The sequence below is a fragment of the Petromyzon marinus genome, chromosome 21 (assembly GCF_048934315.1).
Source record: "Petromyzon marinus isolate PM22_M1 ecotype Great Lakes invasive population chromosome 21, UKy_Petmar_22M1.pri1.0, whole genome shotgun sequence".
NCBI lineage: Eukaryota > Metazoa > Chordata > Hyperoartia > Petromyzontiformes > Petromyzontidae > Petromyzon > Petromyzon marinus.
In genome coordinates, this window is record NC_133687.1 from 8,732,603 (window position 1) to 8,755,612 (window position 23,010).

The 23,010-nt window shown below is 48.0% G+C and overlaps 1 protein-coding gene across 2 annotated transcripts in view; it reads right to left on the reverse strand.

Annotated features, from left to right (window-relative positions):
- Nucleotides 1–525: 525 nt before the first annotated feature.
- The window catches only part of LOC116944422 (C-Jun-amino-terminal kinase-interacting protein 1-like), a 40,379-nt gene continuing 17,894 nt past the window's right edge, over nt 526–23,010 (reverse strand). The window contains exons 6-13 of one of the 2 annotated variants that reach the window (XR_004403097.2): nt 22,322–22,391; nt 21,930–22,099; nt 19,362–19,471; nt 18,225–18,371; nt 17,035–17,105; nt 16,304–16,402; nt 12,541–12,680; nt 526–1,181 (exon numbers count right to left, since the gene is read on the reverse strand). Coding sequence is in view for 1 of the 2 variants with exons in the window: in XM_032958017.2 (XP_032813908.2) it covers nt 12,608–12,680; nt 16,304–16,402; nt 17,035–17,105; nt 18,225–18,371; nt 19,362–19,471; nt 21,930–22,099; nt 22,322–22,391 (740 nt within the window). In the remaining variant the exon portion in view is untranslated. Of the gene's footprint in view, nt 1,182–12,084; nt 12,681–16,303; nt 16,403–17,034; nt 17,106–18,224; nt 18,372–19,361; nt 19,472–21,929; nt 22,100–22,321; nt 22,392–23,010 lie in introns of those variants that run through there. The other variant, XM_032958017.2, reaches the window with a different exon arrangement.

A 23,010-nucleotide genomic window follows, 5' to 3' on the forward strand; every position in this document is an offset into this window, starting at 1 on the left:
ATAATGGTGGAGGTAGAACTTCTGGCTGCAGGGTCTCTAGGTATTCAACGTCAAGAGGTCATTCGTCACTGGCAGTGCCAATGATGCCACAACACATAATAAGGAATACGTTACCTCCCTTCTAGCCACGGTGGTGAGATGTGAAATATCTCGCCTGGTATACAGGAGGTCGTGGGTTCAATCCCGCCTCTGACGCCTGTATATTTGGAGTTTGCGTCTCTCTCTCTCTCTCTGTGGTCGCGTGGATTTTCCTCCGGGTCCTCCGGTTTTTCCCTCCACATTTATAGTGGACACGCACTTGGAGCATTTGGCCTCTATAAATGTCCACATGATAGGCCACATCGTTGAACTATTATTTGTGGCCAGGTCGCTTCTGAAGAAAACAAATCTATGTAGCTCAGTGGGCCCTACCTGGTAAAATAAAAAATAAAAAGTTATGTGTCCTCGTGAGAGTAGGTCGTTTCTAAACATTCGTGTGAACAAAACGATGCCACCTCATTGGAACAAAATATATACCTCCAACCCTTGTGTGTAGAAAGGAAGGCCTTTATTTGAACCACTTAAACAGCAACGAGCGTTCGCATACAATGTGTGTGCAGCTCTTCCAGATCCATGAGAAAACCCCCGAGGACGGAGTGAATAATTACAGCTGTAACGCAAGCTTCCTTGTGTATGTTCAAAACGTCTGAGCAAGTAATTCCTCTTCCTCATCCTTCTCACTTACGGGTGAAATATATATAGTTTAAAAAAAGAATTGAAATAAAAAAAACACAATCCACTTGAAGAGCTATTTTGGCATGTTCAATGGCGTGTTCCATAATTATTTTTTTAATAATTGTGGTGGTTTTGCGTTGTTGTTGTTGTTGTTTCGTTTTAAGCACACAGACAATTAACCGACGAGTATTAAAAGACGGATACTCTCTGCAATCTGGAAGAGCTGGGGAGCATTTAGGGAAACCCACCGATATGCACAGCCTCGAGAGCCTTGTACATCAAGCCGGGAGGGACTCTTTAACGAGGCCTTCTACATCAAACCGCACGACGACTCTTCAACGATCATACCCCATCCTCCTCCTCCTCCTCGGTCACCAACTGGCTTCCGGCTCGAACGCGATGTTGGACGAAACACAAAAAGTGCCCCCCGGGGAACGTGGAGGTAAAGGAGTGGCCGCTTCTTCACGCTGCACGCGCGCGCGGATTCAAAGTTGCACAAATGTGGTGTCATTCACACCCCCCACCACCACCACCACCACCCTCACCCTGTGTCGAATGAAGATTGTTTTTAATAACGTCAAGCAAGCGTGAGCAAACTTTCTGTCCTGGTCCAAATTCACAATGACATTGAAATGTGAACATAATAAAATGAAAATAATGAACAGCAACGGGGTTTTTTTTCGTATACACTGGCATATTACCGATGCGAATTCCATTTCAACGGTTTACATATAAATTTAAGCAAACCAGCGCTGATTAAACTGAAGACAATCTGGTTACCAAAAGGGACGTACAGGGACTGCTCTACTTACGAACGAGGTTAGTTTCCAGAGGTATGTTCATAAGTCGATTTGTTCATAAGTCCAACTTTACTCCCGTCGATTCCAAACATGTTGTACGGCATGTACACGAAACAACGGGGAATGGCTTTAAAAGTTGTATAATCTCCTGTAGATGTAGATGCCACTGGTTCTTCACGTTCTGTAGATGTAGATGCCACTGGTTCTTCATGTTCTGTAGATGTAGATGCCACTGGTTCTTCATGTTCTGCAGATGTAGATGCCACTGGTTCTTCATGTTCTGTAGATGTAGATGCCACTGGTTCTTCATGTTCTGCAGATGTAGATGCCACTGGTTCTTCACGTTCTGTAGATGTAGATGCCACTGGTTCTTCACGTTCTGTAGATGTAGATGCCACTGGTTCTTCATGTTCTGCAGATGTAGATGCCACTGGTTCTTCATGTTCTGCAGATGTAGATGCCACTGGTTCTTCATGTTCTGCAGATGTAGATGCCACTGGTTCTTCATGTTCTGCAGATGTAGATGCCACTGGTTCTTCACGTTCTGGAGATGTAGATGCCACTGGTTCTTCATGTTCTGCAGATGTAGATGCCACTGGTTCTTCATGTTCTGCAGATGTAGATGCCACTGGTTCTTCATGTTCTGCAGATGTAGATGCCACTGGTTCTTCATGTTCTGCAGATGTAGATGCCACTGGTTCTTCATGTTCTGCAGATGTAGATGCCACTGGTTCTTCACGTTCTGTATATGTAGATGCCACTGGTTCTTCACGTTCTGCAGATGTAGATGCCACTGGTTCTTCACGTTCTGTAGATGTAGATGCCACTGGTTCTTCACGTTCTGTAGATGTAGATGCCACTGGTTCTTCACGTTCTGTAGATGTAGATGCCACTGGTTCTTCATGTTCTGCAGATGTAGATGCCACTGGTTCTTCATGTTCTGCAGATGTAGATGCCACTGGTTCTTCATGTTCTGCAGATGTAGATGCCACTGGTTCTTCACGTTCTGTATATGTAGATGCCACTGGTTCTTCACGTTCTGCAGATGTAGATGCCACTGGTTCTTCACGTTCTGTAGATGTAGATGCCACTGGTTCTTCACGTTCTGTAGATGTAGATGCCACTGGTTCTTCACGTTCTGTAGATGTAGATGCCACTGGTTCTTCACGTTCTGTAGATGTAGATGCCACTGGTTCTTCACGTTCTGTAGATGTAGATGCCACTGGTTCTTCACGTTCTGTAGATGTAGATGCCACTGGTTCTTCACGTTCTGTAGATGTAGATGCCACTGGTTCTTCATGTTCTGTAGATGTAGATGCCACCACCGCCATGTATTGCGCGGCGGTTGAACTTACGACTCTCGGACCGACCAGGCAACTGTACATACGGACAGGTTTGTTCGTATCTCTGAAAGTTCGTAAGTCGAATGTTCACAGGTAGAAGAGTCCCTGTACTTCAATTTAGCATTTTCGATTAGGTTATTTTACAGGCGTATATATATATATTTTTTATGGATACGAGGAAGAGTGTTGATTACGATGAAATTTTTCGTAGCTGTGACGAACGGTGCCGAATATTTATTTGACGCTCGTGATGATCCTGCTTCTGTGGCTTTTGAGAGCGCACGCAAGCAGAATCCGCCCGCGTCTAATACATTTATAGAGAGTCACGGTCCAAAGAAGGCATTCATGTGTGCATACCAGTGATTTTTTTTGTCTAAACTATGAACTAATTTTTTTATTTTACCCGGTAAAGCTCACCGAGCAATATAATAATTTTTTCAGAAGCGACCTGATCACAGATGATAGCTTCAACGAAGTGGCTTATCACGTGGAAATTTATAGCAGCCAAATACTGTAAAAAGCACGTTTCTAAATGTGGAGAGCAAAAACCGGAGGACCAGGAAAAAAAAAATCGACGCGACCACGGGGAGGGAGAGAACATGCAAACTCCAAATATACAGCGAGCGTCAGGGTCGGGATCGAACCCACGACCTTCTGCATACCAGGCGAGGTAGTTAACATCTCGCCATCGCAGTCAACACCAGTCTCCATCCCATCCGTTCAAACTGATTAGTACGGCTATGAGAATGTGGGATGGGTACAATAAGTACGTTTGGTTATCCTTACGTCAAAATCGAGCCAATGTGACCCGAGTGGCCATTGTAAACAATGCACCAGTGAAGCCACGTGTTTAAGCTAAGAAAACAGTGATGATCTCACGTTGAGTATTAATAATAATTATCCCAATTGTTGACTCGGGAAATCCTCACTGAATCTCTCATTCTTTATTAAGCCTCGCTGATTTTCTAAGACTCTTATTCAGGAGGGCTCCTGTGCTGGGGATATTCGGCCAACGCCATCCGTGAGTGTTTGACTTGTATGCACGTATCATGAATATCGGTTGTACGTTGAACTTCTTTTGCGCCGTACAAAGCCGACCGTACTTAACCGGGGAGAAAGAGAACGCTGGAGTAACCCCCGGAGAAATCCCAACGAGGGGAGTTAAACTCAACACTGCCGTCGCTGGGTCATCTTGCAGCACCGTGGCTATAGCACCAAGCATCCTTGAAATGATTCTGTTCTACCGCCGCGTACGTCAGCGGCGAAAACGGCTCAGGAGCTCGATGCCAATGTCGAGATACACTGCGAGCCACGACGAGAGGGCTTTGTGAGTTGAGAGTTCGCGTCGTTTTTTACTATCCCTCCTCCTTCTCCTCCATTGAAGGAGCGCAGACTGCAGTGGTTTACGATAGGGCTGAACGATTAATCGATTTCAAATCGATATCGCAATTTGAAACGACAATGCGATTAGCAAATCGCAAAGGCTGCGATTTTTTTTGCGATTTGAAAAAGTAATGTTACTTTCTTATTGGAATTGTTTAAAAAAAATATTATAACTTTATTTATTTAACTTAACAATTGTTCTATGTTTGATTGTTCTATTTCACTTAAAACATTTTAATAAATACATGTTGGAAGCAATTCATATCTTTTAAGTTCTCATCCTTGCATTAGAATAAATAGAGCGGTTCATATTTTGATGGTATCGCGTGGTAATGCTCCATCACATTTTATTATTACACAGTGAATTTTGAACTGATGCTTGACTTAAAAAAAATGTAATCGCAAATCAAATCGCAATATGTCAGAAAAATCGCAATTAGATCTTTTCCCCAAGTCGTTCAGCCACAATCGCACTACCGTGGCTTGCATGGTGAAGAAACTCGATTTGGCGCTTTCGCGACTGCAGGAATTACTCTTTGTTTTTTTTCGGTAAAGTCACGTAGAAATAAGAAAACAATAAAATTACATAATAGCATACGACGTTTCGATTGCAACACAAGCAGTCATCATCAGGTAGAGGAAACACATAGCCGCAGATATATACAGACCCTAAGTATCCCCTGGTGTATCTGTGTTAATTCCCTCTACTTAGGGTCTGTATATATATCTGCGGTTATGTGTTTCCTCTACCTGATGATGATTGCTTGTGTTGCAATCGAAACGTCGTATGCTATTATGTAATTTTATTTTTTTCTTATTTCTACGTGACTTTACCGAAAAAAAACCATAGAGTAACATGGTGATGCTCTGATGAGACGAGGAGTGTCAAAGCCAGGAGGTGCGACGATGATGAACGTTTAGAACAGAACATCCTTCCTTCCGTGCGCAGGTGAGTTACTCACCCATTGACATAATAATATTTTATAAAGCGCCTTTCATATTGAAGTATCTCAAAGCGCTGTATACGTATAACATTAAAACGACGAGCACGAGTAGAGCTAAAATCTTTGCGAAACAGAAAACTGATAATAACAAATTCCATGACGACACTCTAAATTCAAATAAAATGAAGAACTGATCAAAGCAAATGATAATAATTGATTCCAACCGGACAACAAAAATTGGTTTTCAAGTCTTAAATTACGGGTGCGCGTAAAACGTTCACATTGGTGAAAATATATCGGACTCCAGAGTTGGTGAAATGGAATTGATGAGCATTTTCAACGAAGAATGGCATCGATATAAAAGCAACTGCCAGGGATATACAACTGAATACACGACTGAAACGTACGGACCGAGATGAGACCGGGAAGAAGTCAGCCAGTTACAAGAAGTAGCCTACTGTTATATACACCGTCAATACAGCTCATGCTCATATACTATCGCATGCCTGTCGTCTCGGGTTAATTCACATGCAGCTCCTGCGGGGATCATTAACAAACAAAATCAGCCTTCCCCTTTCTCATTTTTCTCAAGTTGAAGACAAAAGCCGCGGACGCAAAAGCGAACTTAAACCACGAATCTCATTGCAGATCTGAATGTGGGCAACCTTTTTTTTTTGTAAACCGCCGTTCGACTTCTTAATAACCGGAAACGTGTAGCCACGTGGCAAGCAGAGACAGAGAGATATGGGTAAATGTGTCCCAGAGTACAATTCGCTTTTGCGTCTTGTCGCCGATGTCTGGGAGATGTGTAAACAAAAAAAATAAAAGAGATGTGGCATATATTTGGCATTTCCTTCCCCCCCCCCCCCACCGCAGAGATCCGAGCAAAGTTACTCTAATCGAGCAGCTAGGGCCTCTGGGCTCGACGGCATCGTGTTGCCAGCCCATCGCAGTGCCAAGAAGCAAACACGGTGAGGACCACGGCACATCCAGTGAGGTAGGGTTAGTGCCCAATGAAGCAGCGGAACTCCCCCACCACCCTACCACCAGTCTCTTACGACACGGAAAAGAAGAATAATGTCATGCACTTTATACGCGTGTAGTGACGTTAAGGGTGTCACTATTGTGTTAGCGCCAGGCACTGTCATAAGAGTGCTGCTGTGCGTCTGGAACTCTCTCTCTCTGGGGCCAGAGTGAGTACGGCGTGCGAACGGGCCCTAGGGGACATAGTCCTGGTGGCGGCCTGAGAGAGGGCAAGTCAGGACATGGTAGTCTGGGTGAACCCGAGATGACACGTGACCGGGTAGTGAAGGGGGCCCGAGGGGGGCTTGAGGGACACGTGATGCTCGGTCGAGATCCTTCGGGAAAGGTCTCGAAGTGGCCGAAGGCGGAGCGAGGCCACGCCCAGGAGCATAAAGGGGCAGTTTCGAGAGCATTCTTGACTGTTCTCTAGAATCAACCCTCGGCGCCACGTCTCTCCAATCTTCGGTGTCCGCTCGGCATCGTGGGTCAGTCAGGCTGTTACTGACTGACCCGGTTTTGTAGGTACCCGGTTAAAGTAGAGTCGTTACTCTGTAAGGTTCTAGAGTGTGTACGTGTATGTGGTTAGCCCCGTTGGGCTGTGTAATAAACGTGTTGCCTCCAAGTCAAGTGTGTGCCTCCGTGTTCAACACTACAACTGGAGTCAGAATAAACGTGTTGCCTCCAAGTCAACGGTGTGCCTCCGTGTTCAACACGACACACGTAGAGGATTCCCCAAGTTAAGATGGATTTCAGGCGGATCCTGCGTTGGTATGTTTCAGTCTGGCTCTTTAAGACCCGAAATATTACAGCTGCTGCAGTTTGGCTTGTCTACACCTGTTCCTCCACCTCCTTCTCTTCTTGTTTGTTCCCTCTGCCCCTTCCTGTCCCTGTGTTCACTTTTACCTGTGCCCTATCCTACGTTCTATTCCCTCTGCTCTCCATCTCACAAGAGTTCAACCGCATCACTTTACTCCAAAAATATGGGTTTGCACCTTCCTATTTAAGCCACAATTTGGACCTAGACAACCCCCCCCCCACCCCTCGGATCCTTCAGCAGGGTTTAAATATATTTTTCCAGGATGTGAATTGCAACTAAATTGAACTCGCGTTGCTCTATCCAGGCCAGGGTCCTTCGCCATGAACCGTTTTATTGTAGAAACGTTTTCACATATCTGCCGATTTTAAACTCGGGAAGATGTCAACTTTCCGCGGCAGTAGACATGGGCCCTTGCCATGCATACGACGGTTTATCTATCAGCCTGCACTGGCAGAGATATGAGCCGCACGTGAATCATTCCAATATCCCGAGGGTTAGGCTTAGGCCCGTTTCACGTCCCTACTGACATTTCTTCTCCCGGAGTTTTCCAAAAACTGGGGGCGATAGGCCAGGTTTAAATATGTCCCACTTTGCCAGCATGTGGATCGCATAATTACTCTCGTTCCTTTTGGGTTCCGACCACTGTGTTGTGTAGAATGCCAATTTTCAACTAATAACCCTGCACCACCCGACGGACAGAAGCCAATCAATTAATGTTGTCACGTGGGGAAAATTTTGTAGTTTATTTGGTTCATTAGCAAAACTGGAACGTTGAAAAGCAAGCATTTTTTTTATTTTTTGTTACGCACGATTTGTTTTAGTGCTGACCAGCACATTACTCCAAATGTGGGCACAGCACTGCATTCTGGGGGAGCCCAATGATTTGCAGGATTTATTTGCTATGCAAAAGGACCGTTGCCCCAAACGTCACCCTAGTTGTATGTTTTCTTTTCTAGGCCCGCGGTGTTATCGAGGAACGTGTAATTTAGCCGAGCTCTACAGGTGTGGTGAGATGTTAACTACCTCGTCTGGTGTACAGGAGGTTGTGGTTTCGATCCTAACCCTGACGCCTGCTGTATATTTGGAGTTTGCAGTGTCTCTCTCCCTGTGGTCACGTGGATCTTTCTCGGGGTCCTCCAGTTTTTCCCTCCACATTTAGAAACACGCGCTTAGAGCACTTGGCTGCTATAAATGTCCACACGATAAGCCACTTTCTTTGAGGCCAGGTCGCTTCTGAAAAAAAGAGGTGTATAGCTCAGTGGGCCTTAGCTTTAGGCCTTAATATTGTTTCCGTTCAAGGTAGTGTTATTGACGAATGTGTTGAGTTTTTGTTGTTGTGCCATTGTTGCTTGTGCTTTGCGCACCACTGCCAACGCAGCCGCAGCAGCACCGTCAATTAATTTATCGGTGGTCGCCAAATTTACACAATATCTTAAAGTATGTTGAGCGGTTGCGCGATTGATGACGACGACGATGTAGCCTCGATGCGTGCACAAGACAGCAAGAGGGCGACGCACACCCCCTTTTGCAAGATCGCACGAAGTAGTAGCCCTCTCGCGACAAATATTATCCATAAGAGGTTTTTTTGGGTTAGAGTGGGTAAATACCTCTATTATTTTTGTACATTTTCGGTGAGGGACACGACAAAGCGGGGGGGGGGGGGGTGGGGGGGATAGACACAGATTCCCAGTGCGCAGGTAATTCTGTGATTTTTCGTTTTCTGGGAAACGGGAAGCGGTGAGCGCGACCCGCCCTCCTGCCTTGTTCGGAGCTGCTGCGGGGGCCATGATTGGCACGCGCCCCCGGGTCGCGTCTCCACTCGGGGCCACCCTGAAAACAAACCCTCCTGCTGCGTCAGAACGTCGACCGCCGGAGAGGCATCGCAAATCGAGCGAAATGCAAACCCCAATGTGACGCGGCCAAACGGATAGCGAAATAACGGCGCTAAAAAGGTGGCTTTTAATTGGACGGCAATGATTGTGCGTGTCGTGTTAACACAATTCTGTGGCAAGTACTGCACTCCAGAGAACAATTCGTACCTGTCAAGTAAAACGTACACCGTTGGGACAATGTCGGTTTCTAAACGTTGGCCCCAACGTTCCGTGTTTAATGGGTGAACATCAACGTCAAGGTTAAAAGTGATTTTCGGATGAAATGACCGTTGAGGAATTGGTGCTCCTCTCTCCAGCTTTTTTTTTTGTTCAGCCACGAGCCGCTGTTGGAAATTCCCCATTCCGATGGCGGGGGCATGAGTTTCTCCGTAGGTTTTTAGCCACCGTTGACTTTCTCGCAAAAAAAGCGGTGTTTATTTTATCGACCGCCCCCCCCCCCCCCCAGTGAGGGATGATGGGGCCGAGTCCCAGAGTGCAGCGGGCACAAGGGAAGAAGCAGGGAAGTGTTGTTGCGGATGAGACAGAGCGGTGAATCAACGTGGGTGGAGAAATGGTACGAGCGAAGCATCACGGTCGTGATAGAAGAGCGATAGGGAGGTGACCGACCACCACGGAGCGAGTGACTCCCCTGGGGTGGGTCGGTCAGTGCTGGATCATCAATCACCCGCGACCGACCGCTTTCTCTTGAGTTGAATTCTATCCGGTTCAGCAGCGAGGTAGGAACTAAGTGCTCCACCGCAGACATGGAGAGCATGTACGTATGTACTGATGTCTGACGTTGAGCTTCTCTCACACCGCACGTAGCCAACCGTGCTGGTCGGAGGTGCGGGGGAAGGACAACAAACTAAAGCGGCAAGATTCCCAACTTCGGCCGAATTTGTGCTTTGTGCAGAAACTGTAATAACTGTTCCGAGTTAAAGACGAAGGCTTTGGCAAAGAAACAAAATCAAACCGAGCTTCGTTCGACGCCTCCTATGCTGGATATTGTAATAAATAAACAACAAAAAAACAAATTTTGATTTAAAGCTTTCGTGACTGCAGTAATTCATATTCTTAGTTTTTTCGGTAAAGTCACGTTGAAGGGAAACAACAAAATAATAAAATATATATAAACAATAAAAAAATTCTCACGACGTTTCGACCATTTGAGTTATGGTCAAAACGTCGTGAGAATTTTTTTTTATTGTTTTTTTATATTTTTTTTTATTATTTTGTTGTTTCCCTTCAACGTGACTTTACCGAAAAAACTAAAAATAACAAAAAACACTGAAGACATTTCGCAATAGAATGTGACAACACACAGTTCGGGATGAAGAGCTGGTGGGATCGAGGAGGGCGGATTGGCGAGAGGATCGTCACCCGACAGCCGACAGAATTTCAAAACCCAGGTATTTAAAAAAAAAAACCTCTCTCTACCCGGTGTTGCGACGTCACGGGAAGTGTACCGCACATCTGTGAAAAAGAGCCTCATAGCTCATCGGATTCCTCCAGTATAAAAGATTATGATTCTGACGAGTGGCGGCGTTCAAAATGCCACCGCCTGCCGTGAAATGTGCGCGGCTGCCGCACGCGTGCGCTCCGTGGCCCAGCAGTGACGTCACAGCGACGTCATTGTGACATCGGTGCCAATACTGTGACGTCACAGTGGCATCAGTGCCGTCACAGTGCACAAATACGCGTGTAGCTGCCGCTTCACCAGTGTGCTGTTTGTTCCATAGACGCGCATATAGTTTCTATAACTCTTGCTAAATTCATCAGCATGCGTGTTAAGGTATATATATATTTCTATGTATGTATGTTGAACTTCTTTCGCACCACACGTAGCCAACTGTGTTAATCGGAGGTGCGACTGAGTCACAGAGACTCTTTTGCAGTAAGCTCCTGCTGTTGCATTGAGTTTTTTTTTTTTAAAGATGGTTTTCAGCCAATTATTGACGAGTTGTGTTTATCATCATTATTATGCAAGTGTGGAAGAAACCGGAGCACCCAGAGAAAAGCCACGCCTTGTGCGACGGGGTCATACTCGATCCCCATACAGATGATAATAGATGGAGATTAAATCCACTTGCTGTACTGCCTTCTGATGGCGAGCCAGAATATGGCACTTTGACGCCCACAGGAAGGGAGTTTCACGACGTTTGCACGATTCACAAACCCTCTCCCTGACAGTGCTGGATTACAGGCGCTGTAGATTCCTGAAGCTTTCAAGGACTGGAGAGTTTATAAGTTCAGCTGTAATCTCACTGGACAGCATGTCACAGCAATCTGTTAGCTGGGTTAGATGCTCTGTTGATTCTCTTACTCTGTGCCCTTATTCCCTGTGCCTAGTCTCTTCAGATCACTTGTGTTTCCACCATCACTCTCTGTCCCTCCTGCCCCAGTCCAATAATGCCTCTTGCCCTGCTCACTTCCTCCCTTTGCAACCACCCACTTCCCCCCTTGCCCCACCCACTTCCCAGAACCCTTGCCATACTGACTCCCCCCCCCCCCCATTTGCCCCACCCACTTCCTTCCCTTGCCCCACCCACTTCCCCCCTTGCCCCACCCACTTCCTCCCCTTGCCCCACCCACTTCCCCCCTTGCCTCATCCACTTCCTCCCTTACCCCACCCACTTTCTCCCCTTGCCCCCACCCACTTCCCCCCTTGCCCCATCCACTTCCTCCCTCACCCCACCCACTTCCTCCCCTTGCCCCACCCACTTCCCCCCTTGCCTCATCCACTTCCTCCCTTACCCCACCCACTTTCTCCCCTTGCCCCACCCACTTCCCCCCTTGCCTCATCCACTTCCTCCCTCACCCCACCCACTTCCTCCCTTACCCCACCCACTTCCTCCCCTTGCCCCACCCACTTCCCCCCTTGCCCCATCCACTTCCTCCCTTACCCCACCCACTTTCTCCCCTTGCCCCACCCACTTCCCCCCTTGCCTCATCCACTTCCTCCCTCACCCCACCCACTTCCTCCCTTACCCCACCCACTTCCTCCCCTTGCCCCACCCACTTCCCCCCTTGCCTCATCCACTTCCTCCCTTACCCCACCCACTTCCTCCCCTTGCCCCACCCACTTTCCCCCCTTGCCTCATCCACTTCCTCCCTTACCCCACCCACTTTCTCCCCTTGCCCCACCCACTTCCCCCTTTGCCTCACCCACTCCCCCCCCTCTTCCCCCACCCTCTTCCGCCGGTCGGTCCCCTGTAAAATTATTTAATTCCCCCTCCCCTTGCATGCCGGTACCACGTGTTCATGCACTGCAAATTGCTCCTCAAATCCTGCCCTGTGAAGAGTCAAAGGTCATTGGTCACCCCACCAAGCTGAGGAGTTCCACACACAGGCGTGTACAGATTTGATGTGATATGTCCCACTGTAAAAAAAAATCAAATATCAAATTCACCAAAAAGGTATTCTGATATGGCTGCACATGTGGTGGTGTGTGCAGATATCCACACGCTAGTATAGTGAGCTCCTCGATATTCCCTGATTGTAAAATAAAATGATCTGTCGATGCACAATAACACCTTCTTTGCCGCTTTGACCGGTAAACACGTGCCACGATTGCCGTACATACCTCGCATAAATAACTTAAATTTCACGTATGAATACATGAATGCATACACGAATTGGGCTTACTTAGGAGAAAATTCGTGCACTGGTGATATAAGTGCACTGCACACAGGTAGTACACCGCTACGTAGCTTCATTCCAGAAAAATATCTTCAACCGGGCAGTTGTAATCCATACAGTCGTGGTAAAACTGCTGAAAAGCTTTCCTGCAACACAAAGCAAAGACAAGCACACAATTAAGTCTTTGACGATACAAGCGATGAACAATTTCAACGTGCAACACTGTGCCGCCACAGCCGCACAACGCTCGCTCGCTCACATGGAGAGCGAGCGAGCGAGCGAGACACCAGGAGGAGCCACACAGACGAGCGGGGGGGGGGGCACAGGGTGAGCGGGCTCCAAATGTCTCCCCAAAGGCCTGGGGCCCTCCGTATAATGAGGTGTAATCTGCGCGGGTGGAAAACCCACGCGTGCGAGGGAGCAACACTCGATACCGTACCCGTGGAACAAGTGGAGTCGCATGTCTTTTTTTTTTAAATCTCCCCTCCCCTAGCGAGCCAGGGTGTGGGCTCGTCCTCGACGCCCGCGGCAAAGGGAGTTTCACAACTTCTGTGTGCAGCGGCGATCCACCAACCCCCCCCCCCACCACCTCGCTGCTGCTGCCTCCATCCATCCACAGTGCCGGATCACAGACAGCCAACGTGCAGCAAAGCCACCACCAAGCAAGCCCTGTTCTCTCGCTTACGACGCGCCCAATTAACAATTCCACCGTTGGAACGGTTTTTGTTTTTTTATGAAGGAGAGAAAACAATTAATTGTTGAATACTACGCAGAAATATGCGCCGTGGGTATTTTTCCGTTTTTTTAAAAATGTTGAGGCATGGGCTGACGCCTTAACAAAATAGCACCGCCTCATTTTGTCAAGGGGCATTAACATTCATAAGGCTCGTCTGAGCAAAGAGACACGATGACACGTTGACATTTAACAGCACGTGGCAGCTGCACCTCTGGGAGTTCTTAACAATATTACAGAGAGCCGTTTAGAGTGATTTACACTGAAGGGCTGCATGGAAATACAAGCGTATGGAAAAATAACAATAAGGGGTTTCACACCTTCTGGCGATGAAACGAGAGGTGTTAAGATGTTCGGACACCAAATAGATTCCTTTTTGCAAGGAATCACGTTTGCATTAAGCACACAGAGTATTTGCAGTGAGCATGCAAACAAACTCTGATAATATATGCATTGTCTTTGAAACCGATTGGCCTACACTAACCTATTCTTACTTTTCATACTTTGATACGGGCAAAATGGTCCCATGATAAATACAAGCGTCTTCAACGTTTGTAAACAAGCACGTGGTTTAAGGGCGCTTGATACATTGAAATCACTATTAACGGAGCAAACACAATGCTGAACGGCTTTTATTTACTGCAATTTAATCAATCTCCTTCTCTTTTTCTGATCAAACATAACATTAAGACATTAATATCAATGGCGAAGACCCCGGGGCCGGCCCCAGGACACGCTGGCAGGGACGAATGTCGCTCGGCTGGCCTGGGAACGCCTGAGAATTCCCCAGGAAGAGCTGGAGTCTGTGTATCGTAGTGTATAGTGTAGTGTATAGTAGTGTAGTGTATAGTAGTGTAGTGTATAGTGTAGTGTATAGTAGTGTAGTGTATAGTGTAGTAGTGTAGTATATAGTGTAGTGTATAGTGTAGTGAAGTGTATAGTGTAGTGTATAGTGTAGTGTATAATAGTGTAGTAGTGTATAGTGTAGTAGTGTAGTGTATAATAGTGTAGTGTACAGTGTAGTGTATAGTGTATTGTATAGTAGTGTATAGTGTAGTAGTGTATAGTAGTGTAGAGTGTAGTGTATAGTGTAGTGTATAGTGTGTAGCAGTGTATAGTGTACTGTATAGTAGTGTCGTTTAGTAATGTGTAGTGTACAGTATAGTAGTGTAGTAGTGTATAGTGTAGTGTGTAGTAGTGTAGTGTATACTAGTGTAGTGTATAGTGTAGTGTATAGTAGTGTATAGTGTAGTGTGTAGTAGTGTATAATAGTATAGTGTAGTAGTGTATAGTAGTGCAGTGTATTGTGTAGCGTATAGTGTAGTAGTGTATAGTAATATATAGTAGTGTAGCATATAGTAGTGTAGTGTAGTAGTGTATAGTGTAGTGTGTAGTAGTGTAGTGTATAGTGTAGTGTGTAATATTGTATAATAGTATAGTGTAGTAGTGTATAGCAGTGCAATGTATTGTGTAGCGTATAGTGTAGTAGTGTAGTAGTGTCTAGTAATGTATAGTAGTGTAGTATATAGTAGTGTAGTGTATAGTAGTGTATAGTGTAGTAGTGTAAAGTAGTGTAGTGTGTAGTGTAGTAGTGTCTAGTAATGTATAGTAGTGAAGTATATAGTAGTGTAGTGTATAGTGTAGTAGTGTAAAGTAGTGTAGTGTATAGTGTAGTAGTGTATAGTGTAGTATATAGTGTAGTGTATAGTGTAGTGTATAGTGTAGTGTATAGTGTAGTAGTGTAAAGTAGTGTAGTGTATAGTGTAGTAGTGTATAGTAGTGCAGTATAGTGCAGTAGTATATATAGCGTAGTAGTGCTGGAGTCTGTCGCCATGGAAAGGAAGGTCTGGACTGCCACCGCTCAACGTGCATCCGCCGTGACCCTCGCCAGGACAAGCGGACTGAGCAAAGAACCGAAAACAAAACGAAAGGAAAACATCAATGGCTTTTATTCGTGGCGCCCACAGGAGGAATCACAGATGCGTGGGAAGGCGGCAGCAGCAGCAGCAGCCAGCCAGCCAGCCAATGAGCTGGTGCTACCAACAATTGCCTAAGCTTTGCCCAATTAACGAGTGCTTACGTATGGGGGGAAAGCGGAGCACCCGGTGAAAACCTACGAGCATGATGGGGAAACGCTCTATCCCATACGGATGGAAAAGGTGGTCGCTTTCGTGACCAATATTATCTATGATAGAGGGGTTTTTTTTTTTTGGTTGGATCGTGTATATATCAATGTGTAGTTAAAAACCCACCACCGCCCGAAACAGGAGGATTTCTCCACCATTCTGGCTGTCGTCTGATGATGCTGGTTGTAATTACTGGTGAAACGTCACGTTACTCGAATTGTAAATGCTGTGGGTTTACTCTCCAACACACCGGTGTGCTGTACTAGTAAGTAATTGGCATGTTCTGTTTACGTGACAAACCTTACGAATTTCCTGCGGTGGCGGATTTAACGACACATTTATATTTGCGCGATATAAACCGTAAAAAAAAACCTCTATTATGTCTACACGTTTGCTGTACCGCCTTCTTGGTGGCGAGATGTTAACTAACTCGCCTAGTGTACAGGAGGTCGTGGGCTCGATCCCAAGACTGACGCCTCTATATTTTGAGTTGCATGTTCTACCCGTGGTCGCGTGGATTTTTCTCCGGGCCGTCCGGTTTTTCCCTCCACGTTCCGAATCAATGAGCGTTTACGAGCATTTGGCTGCTTTACATTTCCAAGCGATAAGCCGCTCCGTTGAGCTGTCATTTGTGGCCAGGTCACATCTGAAAAACAGCTGCATGGCTCAGCGGGCCTAAGGGAGTTTCACGCCATCCACGTTTGAATCACCAACCCCCGCCACCGCCGCCGCTGCTGCCTCCACAGGGCTGCTGGATTCCAGGCGAGCCACGTTGGAAGCCACCTCCGCCCAGGCTGCGCGGAGCTGACAACCGCCCCAGGTCGCCCTCGCAAACCGGACTCATCCTTTGCCTCTCGACGTCTCACCCTTTGCAGCTCAGCGAACCCCGATGAGTGCGTATGGCTCTTACCCGAAGCACTCTGCGATGGGCTTGGTGGACTGAGTGGAGACGAGCACGTGGCACGCGAACCTGCCTTCCGCCGGGTGCTTGCAGATGAACCCAAAGTAGCTGCCCAAGAGCGCACACAAAGCATGCGGTACGTTCAATTCCTTTGCGCGCATTTGTCCCCATCGATTAATCGAAATACGACCGCGTGATTCATTTCACCAATCGCGTGTCAACCGGTAGCATTCTTTGACAATCCTTGAAATGTGTGGCACTTCGCAATCGTCTCGTGCCAATATTCCGCATTCAGCTTCGCAACGAAAAACCAACGCCAACCGAAAGGATTTCGCCGCCCCCCCCCCCCCACCCCCTACGTGGTTTCCCTGGAAACTGACAAGCAGCAGTGCCGACACAAAAGATAAAGATTCCCTCCCCCCCCCCCCCCGATAGCCCTTACAGACTGTTGGGGCAAGTGCTGTTCGAGATTAGCACCTGTGAGGGCTGGCACAGCACACGAGGTGGGTGGGTGGCCAGCATCACGCCCGGTCGCCTTTGTCTCCCAAGTGGCCATGTTTACACATTGGTACTCATTTGAGGCTGAGTCGACGTAGGGGATGCCCAGGAACGGTTCAAATAATCATCACCGGCGTTGGCCATTGAGATCCCTAAGACCATGAGAACGCCCTCTATCACAATCTAGATACTGTCCTGTAATTGTTCCAGGGCTATGCATGTGCGCACGTACACCTGCTTACCATGGGTTTTTGGGGTGGAAACCACAGAAGGAAATATTCTTCAGCTGGAAAAAGTGGCTGAAGTTCTTGATCTGCAAGGGACACGCATGCCGCGCGAGTCTATCGCATGCAAGCAAAACAACAACAACAACAACAACGGCGGCAGCGGCGGCGGCGGTGACGGTTGCGATTCGTACTCGATTTCCTTGTTTGGGGTCGGATCGCCGCGCGAGTATGAAACGTCGCGTCGTGCGCCCCTCCTCCACCCCGACACGGCCGGCGAATGAAGTCGTCACGCGGCGAACGAATGAACGAACGCGGCCTATTTAACGCGTCAAAGGCTTTTGCGACCGCTATTAATTCGTTATGCTCTCAACGTACGTCGATTCCAAATGTGGAGGGAATAACCGGAGGACCCGGAGAAAAGTCCACACGACCGCGGGGAGAGACACGCAAACTCCAAATATACAGCAGGCATCAGGGTCGGAATCGAACCCACGACCCCCTGCATACCAGGCATGGGAGTTAACTTATCGCCACCGCGGCATCCCTTCGAAGTCCTGTTCATACTAAATGTTTTTTTGGGGTTAGATCACGTGAGTATAAATGTGTCGCTAACCCACCACCACACCCGACACAATTAATTTTGCCATGTGAACAAAACGTGCCAACTGGCTATTGCTTCAGCACATTGGTGTGATGGCGAGTCGCCTGATGAAGCTGCTTACAATTACCAGCGAAACGTTGTACTCGGATTGTAAATGTTGTGGGTTTTTATTTTACCAGGTAAGGCCCCACTGAGCTATATAGCTCTTTCTCAGAAGTGACCTGGCCACAAATGATAGCCCGACGCGGCGGCTTATCGCGTGGAAATTTATAACCAGCAGCCACGTCGATTCTCAGTGTGGTGGGAAAAACCGCAGGACCCAGAGAAAAATCCACGCGACCACCGAAAGAGAGAGAGAGACACGCAAACTCCAAATATACAGCAGCAGGCGTCAGGGTCGGGATCGAACCCACGACCTCCTGTATACCGGGCGAGGTGGTTAACATCTCCTAGCCACCGTGGCGGTGACCGTCCGTGTCCGATGACGACGATCGCCACACCGAGACAGCCTCCCTGCGGTTTGCCGTGAGCGATGAAATTGAGCCGCTACTTGGCCACGCTGGGCGCCGCGACGAGGTGAAGGGCCGCCGGGCACCGCTTTTACCGGCTTGTGTTTGTGGAAGCCGTTGCGCTGCGGCGCCGGCGCATGCCGAGCGCCGGTCACCGTGAGGCGGAGCCCTCGCGCGCCCACCTCCAACGAGCACGGCAACGTCGGCTTGAGTCCGGCAACCGCGCGACGGCTGGAAGCCACCTGGCGGTCGTCAGAGAGAGGTCCAAAACGAGAGGCCGCAAGATACGACGTTGGTAGCAACCGGCATGCCATACGGTGGGTGTTTGGAACGTTAACGATGGGCAGTTTTGTTCGAAACTATTTTTTTTTATTTTACCGGGTAAGGCCCACTGAGCTGAATGGTAGCTCGTTTTCAGAAGGGACCTGGCTATCACAAATGATAGGTCAACGGAAGCGGATTGTCACGTGGAAATGTAGAGCAGGCAAGTACTCTGAACGCGTGTCGATGATAAATGTGGATGGAAAAACCGGAGGACCCGGAGAAAAATCCACCCGACCACAGGGATTTATATACAGCAGCAGGCATCAGGGTCGGGATTGAAGCCACGTCCTCCTGCACATTGGGCGAGGGAGTTAACATCTCACCACTGCGGCGAGAATTGGAGTAAGGCAGCAGACACTATAGACAAGAATGATGTTGCCAATCTCCCTTGATGATGAAAGGTAGCAAAAAATAGTGCTTTACAGTCTACATAATGACAATACTTTTCTCATGATTTTATTGACACTCCAATGCTTCGGCAACCCAAGGCGCCTGACATCGCATCTCGTCTCCGACAATCCGGTGGGCATCCCCAGTGGCAGCTGCCCCTGTGCGGCAACAAACGTGACTCGGCACCTGGGCTGCAAGTCGGAGTTATTCTGCCAGCAGGGAGCCATTATGCGGCGCGTAATCCACATTGAGTAACTTTGCGAGGGTATTCATTGAATTTGGCGAATTTGTTACCGGGACGCCAGCCCACGCTGGCCTACTCGGTACAAATGATGTCACGTGATCTTCAACGTCCACCGTAAAGCAGACGGCGTGTATCCATGGCGAATACAACCGCTACATCTACAACCAAATATGCAAATCAATTCGTTTTGAGATCAGGTTTACATAAGAGTGTGAGAAACATATCGATAATGCCAATGACGACAATGGAAATACCAACGATGACGAACATTCACCTTCTGCATGGCTGCATAGAGGACGTCGTTGCCCTGGTGATGAGGAACCTCCACCGAGCCCAGGAATTGGAGGTCAAAGATCTCAAACCAATCCCTCCGCTTCTTATGAGCTGGCAGGCCACACACAAACACGGCTCAATTACACACACACACGCATGGCTCATTTACACACACAAACGGCTCAATTACACACACACGGCTCATTTACACACACACAAACGGCTCAATTACACACACACACACATGGCTCAATTACACACACACACGGCTCAATTACACACACACATGGCTCAATTACACACACACACACGGCTCAATTACACACACACATGGCTCAATTACACACACACACACGGCTCAATAACACACACACACATGGCTCAATTACACACACACACACATGGCTCAATTACACACACACACGGCTCAATTACACACACACACGGCTCAATTCTACACACAGACACACGGCTCAATCTACACACACACACACGGCTCAATTCTACACACACACACGGCTCAATAACACACACACACATGGCTCAATTACACACACACACACGGCTCAGTAACATACGTTTGCATCGTTAAAACAATTTGCATGGCAGGGGCGTGCTTCAAGGGCCGAGGAACGGGTGACAGCGCTAGGGGGGACCTTGGGGATCACGAAAGGGCAGCGGAGGGACGGGGACGGAGTGGAGAGGGCGAGGGAAGAGGAAGGGAATGGGAGACGGAGAAGAGGTGAGGCTTTAAGAGAGGAAAGGAAGGAGGTGAAGGAGGGGAACTACTTCATGTACAGGGGCAGTGTTGAGTCTATGGGCAGTGTTCGAGTCTATGGTGCAGTGTTGAGTCTATGGTGCAGTGTTGAGTCTAAGGGTGGTGTTGAGTCTATGGACAGGGTTGAGTCTATGGACAGTGTTGAGTCTATGGGTGGTGTGAGTCTATGGTGCAGTGTTGAGTCTATGGTGCAGTGTTGAGTCTATGGGCAGTGTTGAGTCTATAGTGCAGTGTTGAGTCTATGGTGCAGTGTTGAGTCTAAGGGTGGTGTTGAGTCTATGGACAGTGTTGAGTCTATGGACAGTGTTGAGTCTATGGGTGGGGTGAGTCTATGGTGCAGTGTTGAGTCTATGGTGCAGTGTTGAGTCTATGGTGCAGTGTTGAGTCTATGGGGAGTGTTGAGTCTATAGACAGTGTTGAGTCTATGGACAGTGTTGAGTGTATGGGGAGTGTTGAGTCTATGATCAGTGTTAAGTCTATGGGCAGTGTTGAGTCTATGGGCAGTGTTGAGTCTATGGGCAGTGTTGAGTGTATGGGCAATGTTGAATCTATGGGCAGTGCTGAGTCTATGGGGAGTGTTGAGTCTATGGGGAGTGTTGAGTCTACGGGCAGTGTTGAGTCTATGGGTGGTGTGAGTCCATGGGCAGTGTTGAGTCTATGGGCAGTGTTGAGTCTATGGGCAGTGTTGAGTCTATGGGTGGTGTGAGTCTGTGGGCAGTGTTGAGTCAATGGGCAGTGTTGAGTCTATGGGCAGTGTTGAGTCTGTGGTGCAGTGTTGAGTCTATGGACAGTGTTGAGTCTATGGGTGGTGTAAGTCTATGGTGCAGTGTTGAGTCTATGGTGCAGTGTTGAGTCTATGGGGAGTGTTGAGTCTATGGACAGTGTTGAGTCTATGGACAGTGTTGAGTGTATGGGGAGTGTTGAGTCTATGATCAGTGTTAAGTCTATGGGCAGTGTTGAGTCTATGGGCAGTGTTGAGTCTATGGGCAGTGTTGAGTGTATGGGCAATGTTGAATCTATGGGCAGTGCTGAGTCTATGGGGAGTGTTGAGTCTATGGGGAGTGTTGAGTCTACGGGCAGTGTTGAGTCTATGGGTGGTGTGAGTCTATGGGCAGTGTTGAGTCTATGGGCAGTGTTGAGTCTATGGGCAGTGTTGAGTCTATGGGTGGTGTGAGTCTATGGGCAGTGTTGAGTCAATGGGCAGTGTTGAGTCTATGGGCAGTGTTGAGTCTGTGGTGCAGTGTTGAGTCTATGGGCAGTGTTGAGTCTATGAGGAGTGTTGAGTCTATAGACAGTGTTGAGACTATGGTCAGTGTTGAGTCTATGGATAGTGTTGAGTCTATAGGCAGTGTTGAGTCTATGGGCAGTGTTGAGTCTATGGGCAGTGTTGAGTCTGTGGTGCAGTGTTGAGTCTACGGGCAGTGTTGAGTCTATGGGTGGTGTGAGTCTATGGGCAGTGTTGAGTCTATGGGCAGTGTTGAGTCTATGAGGAGTGTTGAGTCTATAGACAGTGTTGAGACTATGGGCAGTGTTGAGTCTATGGATAGTGTTGAGTCTATAGGCAGTGTTGAGTCTATGGGCAGTGTTGAGTCTATGGGCAGTGGTGAGTCTATGGTGCAGTGTTGAGTCTATGGGCAGTGGTGAGTCTATGGGTGGTGTGAGTCTATGGGCAGTGTTGAGTGTATGTGCAGTGTTGAGTCTATGGGGAGTGTTGAGTCTATGGTGAGTGTTGAGTCTATGTGCAGTGTTGAGTCTATAAAAAAAGAAAATTGCCCGCTGGGAATGTCTTACGCAGTAGCTCCGGCTCCTTGTGCACCCTCTGCGTGTAGAGCGAGGGGAAGATGCCGCGCTCGCCCGTGCGCATGTTGTACCCCGTCAGCCAGCCATCGGCCGATCGCACCTCAACAAACACGGGGTCGTCCGAATCTAGCTCCAGCTCGTCCACATGCCTGGGCTGGAACCTGCCACGGAGCGCGCGCACACGAGGACTCTTTATCACAGTCGTTCACTCCGGGGGGATCAATGAAATGGGTTACGACTTTGCGGGAACTTCAACGGCGATTGTGGCCTCCAGTTCCATAGGGGTCGGTGGAATTGCAACCACCGGCATCGGCGCCGATGGGGTTTTGCAAGTTCCACGCGATGTCGGTATTTCAGTAAGAAGACGCATGAAACATGCTCACTTGTGCACGGCTCTGTGGGTTTGTTCTCTCCAAATTCCATCGATGGTACACGAGAAGAATCCAAATGACCCTGAGAAAAAAAATACAAAACGCCGATATCAAGAACACATTTGCCGCTGAAACACAACGGTTTGAAGTCCGGTGCGCTCTAAACTTGCGTGTGGCAAACACGTTCAGGAGCTGCATGCCAAATGCCGAGGCTTGCTGGCGACGACCAAGAGGGGCTTCGGGAGATTGAGAGTCGGTGTCGTTTTTCTGTTCCTTCTCCACCACTGAAGGAGTGCAGGCCACAGTGGTTTTACTGTGCGGCCCATAGCTTGGGTTGGATGGCCACACTCGCACGACTGTGGCTTGTCTTTGAACTTTCCATCCAGGAGCTACGCCATGATGTCCAATTTCAATGGATTGCTACAGTAAGTTCGTATCATTTGCACCCCAAGTGTGTAGCCGTGATGAACGTGAGATCGTCGAATAATTATAATTCTGCGTGTTCTAAGATAAATCCCACAGTGCATCGTCGTTGTAACCTTCTGACCCCGTGCCCCCGACCGGACATGTGTGAAAAAGAGCTTCACAGCTCGTCAAATTTCTCCAGGATAAATAAAGACTCCTGTTCCGATTCTGTCCATCTTTGAACGCCGCGAAAAAATAGCAGCCGCTCCACTCTCAATGCGGCTTTGATTAAAATT